Source organism: Meriones unguiculatus, chromosome 5 (genome assembly GCF_030254825.1).
Source record: "Meriones unguiculatus strain TT.TT164.6M chromosome 5, Bangor_MerUng_6.1, whole genome shotgun sequence".
In the NCBI taxonomy this organism is placed as follows: domain Eukaryota; kingdom Metazoa; phylum Chordata; class Mammalia; order Rodentia; family Muridae; genus Meriones; species Meriones unguiculatus.
In genome coordinates this window covers 109,846,815-109,858,883 of record NC_083353.1, presented here as the reverse complement: position 1 = coordinate 109,858,883, position 12,069 = coordinate 109,846,815, and the positions used below count along the sequence as shown (strand labels likewise).

Sequence of the window (12,069 nt, the reverse complement as noted above, 5' to 3'; positions counted from 1 at the left end):
TAAGAATACTGCCTGTTCTTCCAAAGGTCCTGAGTTCAATTCCCAGCAACCACATGGTGGCTCACAACCATCCACAGTGAGATCTGGTGCTTCCTTCTGGTGCGCAGGCACACATGCAGGCAGAACACGGTATAAATAATAAATAATTAAATCTTTAAAAAATTGCTAACACCATCTTTATTTAAAAGATGACTTCTTGCATAGACAGAATAATTTAAACGAAGTGTTCTGAGCCGCTCACTACAAACTAGAATGACGAGCCTCATCACTTCAAATACTGGCTCATTATCACCTGTTACTCTAACCAACCGTGCCATCTCTAACAGCAGGATTCTTTACAAAAGCCCCTGGCGACGACGCTGGGGTTTATTTTGTTAAAACATGCAATGCAACAGGGCCGTGTCCACTGCAGCCTCTCTGTAGCTTTTGCTTCAGCTTCCCAGTCAAGGCCTAAGGCCGGAAAACACTGTCACTGCATCTGACTAAGCACAAGTGATAGGCACCATTTCCCATCTTGAGTGCCCACAGTTCTCAGCGGGCTTCCCAGCTTCTGGGGCACGGGCTCATGTGCACCAGTCTGTTAGGTCAACCACCCAAAAGTCTAACTATGTTCTGCAAGAGTTCTGCCAATTTTTGGCCATTAGGTATTCGTACGGAAAAGAGTGTGGATTTGCTTTTAAGGCATAAAGTGTCATTTCTGCATTCTTCGTAAGTGAGTGATAGTGATGGGTGGTGGCGCTGCCCTGGCCAACTGCTGTCGTCCTCAGAGCAGGCCAGGCCATAAGGACAGTAAGATGTTGACTTAGAAAGTGCTGGCCTCACCCTTCTTCCCACTTACAAGGTGGATGTTAATTCTACAGAATGACTTTATTTTAAGCAAAAAACAACAACAACGAAACAACAACAACAACAAAACAAAACCAAAAAAAAAAACCCCAAAACAAACAAAACAAGACAAACAAAAAAATAGACTTTCCACTACCTTTCCTACGCACTGAGAAGTAACTTCACCTCTTATTATACATCACTCCTTAGTCCTTTTTTCTTTTTCTTTTTTGGACAGAGTGTTACTACATAGCTCAGTCTGGACTCAAAATGACAACTCTAATCGTTAGGGAAATGCTAATCAAAGTTACAATGGGACCCTATATCACCCCAGTTAGAGTGTGTATGCTCAAAAGGCCAAAGAGGGCTGGAGAGCCGGCTCAAAGGCCAAGAGCACCCGTCACTCGCTCTTCCAGAGGACCCAGGTTTGGTTCCTCACACTCACAACCCTATTTCCAGGAAATCTGACTCCCTCTTCTGACTTCTGTGGGCATGAGGCATACATGTGATGATGCACATACCTAAAATAAAAAAAAAAATTTTTTTAAAAGGCAAAACCTAACAAAGTGTTGTTGGGGCTGTGGTGCAAAGGGAATCCTAGTACAATATTGCTGATAATCTGTGTAGACCATTCCTATTCAAGTTCCTCAAAATCTAAAGTAACTACTAGACCCACCAATCAGATTCTGGGCATAAACTACAGGGTATGAAACCATTATGTCCAAGAGACGGCTGCACTTTTGTGCTTATTGCAGCACCATTTATAAAAAGCAAGACATGGATCAATAAAATGTGTGACAACAGATTGATGGATAAATAAAACACACACACAAACACACACATACATGCATGCAGGCAAACACATGGGATATTTAATTTTCAAAAAAGTAGTCTGACGACTTGTGATCACATGGATAAAACTGAAGGATACTGTGTTCGGCCAATCCAGAACAGACATAAATCCACTTCTATGTGGAATCTAGAAAAGCAGAACTCACACGGGAGGGAGAATGGTGGCTATCAGAGGCCTGGGGGGACAGGCCACTGTGGGGATGTTTAAGACACCGGACGGGGGTGTCTTAAACAGTGGATCAAAGGATCCACTGCACACCACAGTGACTAGCAGCTAATAATAGCATCTCTGAAAGGTGCTGAGAGGAGACTTTAAGTGCTCTCACCACAAAAAATGCTAACTATATAAGGTAATATATATGCTAACTAGCTTGATTTAGCCATTCCACAATATACATGTATCAAAACATCATGTTGTATGTCTTAATTTAAAGAACTTTAACTTTTCAATTAAATTAAAAATAATTTCAAAATAAAACTGAACTCCCCACCAAATTCCAGAGTCAGAAAAGTCTTTAATTCTTATCAAGAAACATGAAATTCTTTTCTAACATCTCCTCTATGTCTTCTTAAACATGTCCAAAAATGGAGACGTGCTTCACAAGAACAACTTCAAGGGAAAGAATCCCGTGTTTTTTATGACTGTTTCCATTTCCCACTTCTTCATACCAGACCCATTTTACTGATGGTCTGTACATTGTCTGAGCATGTCTGAACGCCTCCATGCACGTATGAGAGGTGACAGCATCCCCAAGACAAGGTTTGTGCAATGCAACTGATATTAACAAGGGGAGGTCAGGCACGACTCATGGTGGGAAGGATATGAAATGGACTTTGAAGGGCTGGTCTTGTTTGGATGGGTGGGGAAGGCACTTTCAGGAAGCAGATGTTAGTTTCAAATATTTATAGAATACCCTGAAGACCATGTTATGGAAAGCCTGAAGAGTCCAAGAGTTCATAAACCAACGAGAATGGAGACAGGGAAGACCATCAGTGTGAGGCCTAAGAGATGGATAGCGGGGGGAAAAAGGGGTCTAGCAACCTGAGTTTAACCCTGAGATCTTTAATGACCTTAGTTTGTTCCTAGAACCCACAACCCACATGACAGGAGGAGAGATCTGACATCTGAAAGACACCCTCTGACCTCCACATGTGAACTGTGGCTTGTTTGTGACTGCGTGCACGCGCGCGCACACACACACACACACACACACACACACACACACACCCCAATTAAATACCAGTGTTGGAGGCAGGTACTGGTGTCTGAGTACTTTAAAAGAAAAGATACTAATAGTTCATTTTTGGTTGAATTTTGTCCATGCGGTCTCTCCCCTCATTACTATAATATCATACATTATTATACACTGAAGTAAATTTTCATTTATTGTAAACAGTTGACAAATTATAAGACCAATATTCCTACTAATAACAAGACTGCTGAATTAATTTGTTGTTCTTTTTATCCTTAAAGAATAATTTACTAAGACTGTTCAGTTTAAACACCGTGACTTGAAGTCATGATTTTTCTAATTATGCCATAATATAATATTCAGTTACATTTTCTTATTTTTTTACTCAGTTTCCAAATCCTAAGATTTTTTTTCCTTAATTTTATTTTATGTTTCCCATTTTTCTAGAGAACATTTCAATTTTTAGGGGACTTAACCCATTTCCTCATTTTTAGGTATGAATATTCTCATTTGTAACAAAATTTTATTGTTTGTTTTTTTTTTAAATCTGCAAAATGGTAATTTTTCATATAGTTAAAATTAATTGGTTTTGAGTTTTAAGGCACAGTTAGGAAGATTTATTTTTTCCCCCTAGATTGCAAAGAGATCCAAGTAAGTTTTCTTCTGGAACCTGAATTTTCTAATACATTTAGTTTGAATTCTGTACTTGTCCAAATGGGTACCAGTTGACTCAACACAGTTTATTTAAGAATCCATTCATATAACTGGCCTGAAACTGTTGTGTATTATATCATAAACTTGATCTGTAACCACATTTAATTCTGGCGTCACCTATCCTGTCGGCCTGTCTGGCTACTATGTATGAGTACCAACAATCCACGGTGGCCTACATGTTCATAACCAGTTTCTATCATCAAGTAAAGCCTGCTTCCTGGACCCCTACTCTAGCTCCTGCCAGTATTGCTGGTCAATATTATAGCGCCCCTACTCCACTACTCTTTCTTGTCTATAGTCAGCTTGTCCGTTCTCTGAAAAGGAGAAAAAGAAAACAGTGGCATTTATTTAGAAATCACCTCAAATTTCTAGACTAAAGGAGAACTGACAACTTTACATTCAATCTTCTTAAACCTTAGCTTAGAGGATATTCAAATTCAAGTCTACTTTTATTGTTTTTGTTTTGATTTACAATTTTTTAAACCACCTTTTATTTCTTCACAGCACATGTGTAGAGGTCAGAAGAGGACAACTTGTGGGTCCCATGGATCAAACTCAGGTCATGAGGCCTGGTGACAGATGCTCTTACCCACTGAGCCATGTTGCTGGGGCTCATGCTCTGAGTTTTTGAGAAGTCTCATCATGTAATCCTGGCTATTCCGAAACTCACCACCCTCCTCTTTTAGCTTCCCAAATGCTGGGATTACAGGTCTGCCCCACCAACAAAGACATGAATTTTATTTATACATTGCCACTGTAAATCTAGCAGGTCCTCTGACTGAATACACTTTGTCTGTATGAAAGCTATTAATTTCTTAGGCTACCCTCTAATTTACTTAAAAAGCAAACAGTCTCCAGTCTACTACCTTGATTTCACCTAGCCGGCTTCTCAAGACTCACCTTTGTGTACTCATCTTTGGCTTTGGTGAGCATCTGTAGGATATCGACTTCGCGGCTCTCTCCTAAACTTGGGGTCACCGGGGAGCACTCTGCTCCAGCTCCATGACAGGCTTTCAACTGTTCGCACTGAGTGAGTCTAGAAAAACAAGGGAAGACGCACATCAGGAAACTAAAGTCAAACCAACGCTATCACCCCAATTCTCTTCCAACGGTTTGCATCCCTTTAGAACCATCTTAGAAAGACTGCTCAGGCATTTGAAACAGAAAATGAGAGACGAGGCCTTGACTCAACTGGCCACACATATAAATCCAGGATAGGAGTCAGCAAGTTATGGCTTCAGACTCCAGCCTGACCCACCTGTCTTTATAAAGAGAATAACAAATCCGGGCCTGTTCATTGCTGGACACATCAGCCACGGCTGCTTTTACATGACAATAGCAGAAAAGAGAATCCTCATACAGAACACTCTACAGGGATGGTCAGCATGGCACAGAGATTTGCCGCTTTCTGAAATGCCTTGAGGTCCAGCAAGGTGGACTGTACAACCTCAGACCCTGCAGTTCTCTGGAAATTTGGAGATACCATAAAGGTCCCATCCTAACACTGACCACATGGCTCTACACCAGTTTCCTGTTGTGCTCTTAGGCAGTCACTGCACAACACTACCAGCTCTGCCATGATGGCTTGGCTGAGGTTAGGGTACTTTTTAACCCATACGAAATCCTGCTATTATTACCCCTTGCACAATTTACAACAACATGAAATGTTTAAGAACTGGTTGTTATGGTGGTAACTACCAGTTTGAACACACTTAATCACCATCTGTGACTTGAGCTGGTTGCCTAAAATTAGCTCTCACAGGCGAGAATTTCAGGAGTCAATTTTATTTATAAAAATGTGTTCCCTTGTTTTCATTTCCTTGCGGGGGTCACTTTTTCATTTCACTGCCCTGGGGTTTGGAAATGAACACTGCTTCTTTGCAGACAGAGCATCACATCCACGTGGGGAACAGCTACCCAGGCAGGGACCCAGCTTCACTAGTAAACTGCATTCTGAGGCTCTTGGCTATTTGCATAAACAGCAGCCAAACTGGGCAGCCAAGTCCACAGCTGGCCAGATTGTGCCAGTCCCGCCTGGGCCTCCTGTTGATGCAGTTAGGGAAGCCAAGAGGAGAAAACGCGGATAGTAAGATAGTACGGAATCATCTCAGAAGCAGCATGTGAGGGAGACACTACTAAGAGGGCCAGTAATGAGAGGGACGGAGAGAGAGACAGAGAGACAGAGAGGCTGAGTGTGGACTGAGAACTAAAGACGATTCTAAGCACTTGCTGTTTGAGGTGCTGGGGATGCTGAGTTAAACGGTTGAAAAGAAAAGCTCTTAAAGGGGAGGAAGGAAGTGGAGGGTAGGAAAAGCTCTGTGGCAGCCTTTCAGGTTGACTCTGCATGTTCCTTTTACTGATGGACACATAACTCTCCAGAGAAAGTGACTTATTCACAAATGAGGAAAATACCAAAGAAAAACACCATGCAGAATGGCTCACAGCACACGGGGTGGAACAACACGCCACAGTTCTCTAGGGCAGACCTAGAGAAAGCACAGCAAAGCCATTTCTCACTCCTCTCACAGTCTGAGCGGTGTCCAGTGTTTGGGGGATCACGCTGAAGTCGGTGGCTCAGAGACACTTTCTGGTAAAGTTAGTGTGCTTCACACACTCAGAAAATATGAACCAAAGTGCTAGCTCCTAGGAAACACGTGGCTTTTTCATACTTACTTTTTCATCAGTTTTGCAATTCTCTGGCACTCTTCTGTATCATAAAACCAAATTCCATAAATGGACACTGGGAAAAAAACACATCAAACAAACCATAAGCATCTTCAAAGCCACACAATGGAAAGAAATTCCCTTTCTGTCTTAGATGAAAATATATAATAATTAGTTACAGAGTTAATTCATTCAATTAATTATTAAATAAATGAAGCCAGTCACCGGAGTTAAAGCCAGGGTTACATGACAGTCTGTGTCAAAAGGAAAAACCTCCACTCTTAGGACACGCTGTTGTCCGCCGCAGTGGCTGCCCTTGGCAGTGCGGCCTCTAACCCAACAGGCAGCTGCTGAATGACACTTCTTAAATAAGTGGCTATAGAGCAAAAACGAGGCCAGGATTTCTAAACTTCCTGGCTTTGAGACTTCATTGTTTCTATATTCCATTTGTACATTTCACAAAACACATTTCATCTTTATTTTAAATATTCACAAACCTGATGCTCAAATTATGCCTAGAAATTTCCTTCCCTCTCCTTCTCCGAGGAATATGTTAACTGAAAAATTGGCTGTGAGTTATCAGGATAGGAAACTAGGAAATATATTTTAATAATAAGTTTCACTTTAAAATGTCTGTACAGAAAATTTACAAGTGTTGGAAGATTAGGTATGGCTAGAGTGTAGCTATTTAGCAATGAATAGAAATAACATAACTGTGATTGATTCACTTAATAATTTTTCAGCTAAGCTGTCTATTAAATTTAGGATGTATCTAGCTCCATCACTTTGTAGTGGACATTAGAATAGTTGCAGGCTACATTTCTAAGTACCTATTTTAGGTCCTGGTCATATATACAAATAATCATGTAAATAATACGTAAACTACATGGGCATTAAACAAAACTTCATTGAAAACAACAGCAATATTATGATAAAGCAATGGAAATCAGCAAAGGAAAACACAAAATTTAAACTTTCAAAGCATTTAGTTATTTTGTATGAAGACAGCTATGATAGTCTAAGCACATCTTTTTCTCCTCACTCCTCTTGCCAATGCCCAGAAATGAACTTTCTGCTTCGGGACAATAATGACATAAATATCCAAAGGAACAGAAACTGTCTTTTTAGTGCTATTTTAAGCAGGCAGAAAAAAGCTTTATGAATCTAAATCACCACCTTGCCAAAAGTCACCATTGAGATTTTAAACTTCATTTCTGTACTGATCAAATGTATGAAGAATCTTTAAAAAAAGTTTTTTTTATGTGTGTCTGTGCGTGTGCACACACAGCAAGCATGTGCATGTGCCGTGTGTGCAGTGCACACACAAGTGAGAAAGGACATCTGAGCTGGAGTTGCAGGAGGGTCAGCCTCCAGATGTGGGTGCTGAGAGCCAAACCTTGCTCCTCTGGAAAAGCAATAAATGCTCTTTGCCCTGAGAGGCCCTGTATGCAGAACCTGTATTTCAGATCCATATATATATATATATATGGAAAAGGGAGATGAAACCCCAGGCTTTTTCAACCTGGTTACTCTCAGACAGAAACACACACACATCTGTCCTAGCGACTCTGACAAATCTAAGGGAAATGAATGAGAACAACTCAATATGCTGTGAGCACTTTGACATCAGAACGAAAGCTTTGCATCAGGACTAGATGTGTTTGTGGGAACTTGGATTCAAGGCTACTTCCTGTCCACCAGCAGTCACTCCCACTCAGCTTTCACAGACTGCTGTCCTCTGCACGTGTAAGGTCAGGCTGGATCCCCAGCACTCAGCCCCGCTAAGAACCTCCAGGGATCCCCAGCACTCAGCCCCGTTGTAAGGAATCTACGTGCATCTACGTGCCCAATTTTTTGTGTCTTAGTTACAGTAGGTGCGTTGGGCTGCACGGCTGCAGTGAAAACTTTCCTTCTTTGGAGATTAAGTTTTCCAAAGGAAAGCCCAGAGCCCACAGTGCGACCAGAAACTAAAGCCGATTGCAGAAAAAATGGCAATGGTGTCTTACCAGTAAATCATACAAACAAGCATTCTGGGCGCCATTCTTCCTCCTGTGTGACATCTGACATAAGGAACTAGGAGTTCCATAAGGGGAGGATGCCAAGGAACTGTTGGCAGGAACAAAAGCCTTTTGACATCTTCATTACCATGAGATGCTGACACACGAGTTTAGGGCAGAAAAGCAATGGAAAACCATCAAATGTTGAGGCAGAATGAAGGAAATCCGGGTTTGTTATTTAGGACCTCATGAAGATTTAGCTATGAGGCAACATATTTTTTAACATTCAGATGGAATCATTTGAAACAGCTCTTTTTATCTAGTTAATATTTAGCTTGAACATACGGTTTAAATAGGCAGGGAGAGGGAAAGATAAAACACAAATTTACCAGCATTCCTGGCTACTAAAAGGAGCCAGATAGAGAGGACTGGGCCTGTGCTTTCTCTCCTTAAAATAGTTTCACAGCTCAGCGGCACTGTGAATCCATGGGAGTGCACATTCCAGCTCCAGTTCTCTGTGTCGAGGGCCCAGGTCCCCTCCCCACCGGGCCTATCACCCTTCTACACAAAAGGCTGTGCCAGACAGCTTGTGGTGATATACAAAGACCAGAGCTCATCATCTTCAGCAGGTGACGAGCTGTCAGGCTGACAGAAGCCATTTGCTTCCCATTTACATCCAGGGCTCCACTGGGGAAGGGCTTGTCTCTGCACAGGTCCGAACACAGCAGCAAGGACCCAGGAAGGGAGGCGTGCTTTCCGAATTCTAAATCTGAGAGCAAAAGCCCGGATTCCCAGAGGAGTGATAGGGCTGTGTGAGATTTTATGGCCCTCAAATGTGGCCACAGAAATCATTTCTGATTTTTTAAAAGGTACAAAAAAAAATTACAAGGGGGATAATTGTTTAGTTGTGAAACTAGCTTTCAGTACCCAACTGGAAGTCACAATGATTCGAGCCTTCGTTCAGCCATCCACCCCCCCATACCAGCCGCTTTCCAGTCACCTGTCTGAGGAAACAGAGGGGAAGTTCAAGGGCAAGGTGGTGCATGAAGCTCAACTCAACTGTTTCTACATCTCTCCTGGAGGTAAGAAAACCAGAGCGGATTAGAGAAAAGGACAAGTGACTTGAGAGCTACCCGAGAAAGGAGGGTCCCAGACGGTTCTCCCCACACGTGCTCCTGCATGTCTACCCTGCAGTCTAACCGGGACTTCCCATCGCACTGGTGTGGAGTGCTGCCTGGCACTGCCCTGTCCCAGATGTCACGTGTAGACAATTCTCCACAGAAAATAGCCTTTGCACGGTAAAATACCTGTCTTCCACTGGCCTTCCAATTCCTTAGGAAAGATTTAGGAGAGCAATATTTCTGCATTCTAGTCTGTATTTGAGTTTTGTGGGCACATACAGGCAAGGGTAAGCAAGCCGACTGCGCTAGCGGATGCAGCAATTCTTCAGTTTCTTCAGGAGGAAACTTGAAAGTCAATCACGTTTCAATGGGCCAATTAAACGGTTGTTAGAGGTAGTGTCAGGTGTCACTTAAATATACATTTTCACTTGGGCCTTCTGACTTCTATTATACAGTGCAACAGTTCATTTTGGTTGAATGATGATAGGGCCCCTCGCCCAATCCTGTTTATGCTAATGAATGTTTCTATTTAATATGGAATTTACCATTTGTTCTCTGTTTTATGCCAAGTACTTTTCAACTTGAAACCATTTAATAAAGATTTGGGCTAAAATTTTTAAAGAAAGGATGTACCCATACAGTTACCAAGTGGTATATAAATACGTTAAGGGATGCATAAAAAATGTAAATAGCGGTTCTGATTTGATTATGCTTTCTCACCTGGAAGCCTCCTTCTTTCCCTCCTTCCTTTCTCTCTTTTTCTTTCTTTCTTCTTTCTTTCTTTCTTTCTTTCTTTCTTTCTTTCTTTCTTTTTCTTTCTTTCTTTCTCTCTCTCTCTTTCTTTCCCTTCTTCACTTACTCCTATAAAAGGTCAGGCCATTTGTTTGCTTTCAAAAGCCTTCAGCTCTCTTTTTACTGAGAACCTGGCAGGAATCAGTTCTGTAAACTTGTATGGGTGACTGAGGATAACTCAAAAAATTTTGAAATCTCTTCACATCCCACTTACGTTCTGGGCTTTCTCAAATGAGTGTAATAATAATCTCTAGTCCAGATGTATAAATGGTGTAAACATCTGTCCAAAGGACTTTGTTCAAACACAGTATTTTTTATTTACTGCCTCATTTACTCAGTTCAAGCCGTGTGTGTCTGACCAAAGCTGGCGGCAAGCGCACGCACAGCACCCACCCTTCTCAAAGACGTAACACGCTTTAGAGGAGAAAGACAGTCATGAAGGAGCTGCAGCCACCGGCAGTGTGCAGCTCAGGGACTCCTTTTCATGAGAGCCTCCACACGGCTCCACAAGCCAAGCCAGCTGAAGCACTTTCCCCAGCTTTACCTACTTTTCTAAACTATGCTCCTGCACAGCCCTCTACCTGCTTTGATTTGATTTCTAAGCTTGGTGATGAAGGACTGGAACCAGTCTGTGTTGGGGTTTGTTTTGACCTGCGTCACATTCTGTTTATTTGGGTGTATCTGTGTGTGTGAGACGACAAGCAGCCAGAGGCAGTTCTCTCCTTCAGCCAGGTGTCCTCTGGGATCGGACTCGGCTCAGCAGCCTTGGCAATGAGCACCTTTACCTGCTGAGCCATCTCACCAGCCTTTTGCTCCAACACGGGGTTTTGCTATGTAGCCTGTGCTGGAATGTCACTCACTGTGTAGTCCATGCTGGCCTTGACCTCATGGCAATCTTACATCGCGGATTACCTGGGATTTGTAAAAGCAGAGTTGGCCAGGATTTTCAGAATAAGAATGTAACGAGAGCGTCTGAGGGAGGGAGGTAAGCCAGAGAGACTTCTGTCAGCTGTGGTGTTTACAATAGGAAGCAGAGTGGCACCTGAGGGCTGTGTCCTGGCTCCATAGATGGGAAACCAAGGCTGTGGCTGGCTGACTCTGCGTCACTCCTGTCAAAATGCCTGCACTAAACTCTGTTTCCCTTTGGCATGCTCTTTAATGCCTTTAAAGTAATGTTCTTTCATTCACCTTCCGCTCTGGCTTTACTGACCAAACACGGACACGTCTTGTAAAACAAAATCTTCACTGGCCTCGAGCAGCTACATAGCATTGTTATCTTTGGCTCTGGGTCTGGTTCTTCTCATATGACATAGTTTTACTGCTACTCACAAATCAGCAGTCCTAATCCCATGATCTTGGGACACGGGAAGGTTCATAGCAGATGAGAAGCGGTTGCTATTTAATGGCAAGTAACACCATTGAGCATTTGGAACAAACAGCAGAAAACCTCTCTTGCAAAAACAAATTCCCCTTTCCAAGTAAACGAACTGTTTTAGGAAGTAAACACTATTAAAACTAAATAAAAACCTTCCACCTAAAGCATTATAATAACCTGAACTAATATGCATTTCCAACTGTCAATAAGAACTTGTTACTTTAAGGTAAAAGATGTATTCAGCTTTTAAAGAGTTTTATGTGTAACAAAGGTCACACCTGTCATGAGTCTTCCTCATCCCAGAATGCCTGCCCTCCTCAATGGAGAAACAACATTCTACCAGGGGCAGGGCCATCTTCACCATACACTAACTTCCTCACTTTATTTCTCTCAGGAGAAAGTTACTTTACTCTAAGAAGTTTAACAGAGTAAAGAAACATGTAAAGAAAATTAAGAACCAGGAAAATCCTAGATTAAAAAATCCTAATAGAAATAGGAACAACTTACTGTTTTGTTGACAGTTTGTTTCCATTTTA

The 12,069-nt window shown here is 42.0% G+C and overlaps 1 protein-coding gene across 5 annotated transcripts in view; it reads right to left on the bottom strand.

The window, feature by feature from the left end:
* The window catches only part of Dcp1b (decapping mRNA 1B), a 38,656-nt gene that overhangs the window by 7,912 nt on the left and 18,675 nt on the right, over nucleotides 1–12,069 (bottom strand). For all 5 annotated transcript variants that reach the window (XM_060384025.1, XM_021650569.2, XM_060384024.1 and 2 more), the window contains 2 exons: nucleotides 6,258–6,324; nucleotides 4,485–4,620 (listed from right to left, as the gene is read on the bottom strand). In XM_060384025.1, the coding sequence (XP_060240008.1) occupies nucleotides 4,485–4,620; nucleotides 6,258–6,324 (203 nt within the window). The remainder of the gene's footprint in view (nucleotides 1–4,484; nucleotides 4,621–6,257; nucleotides 6,325–12,069) is intronic.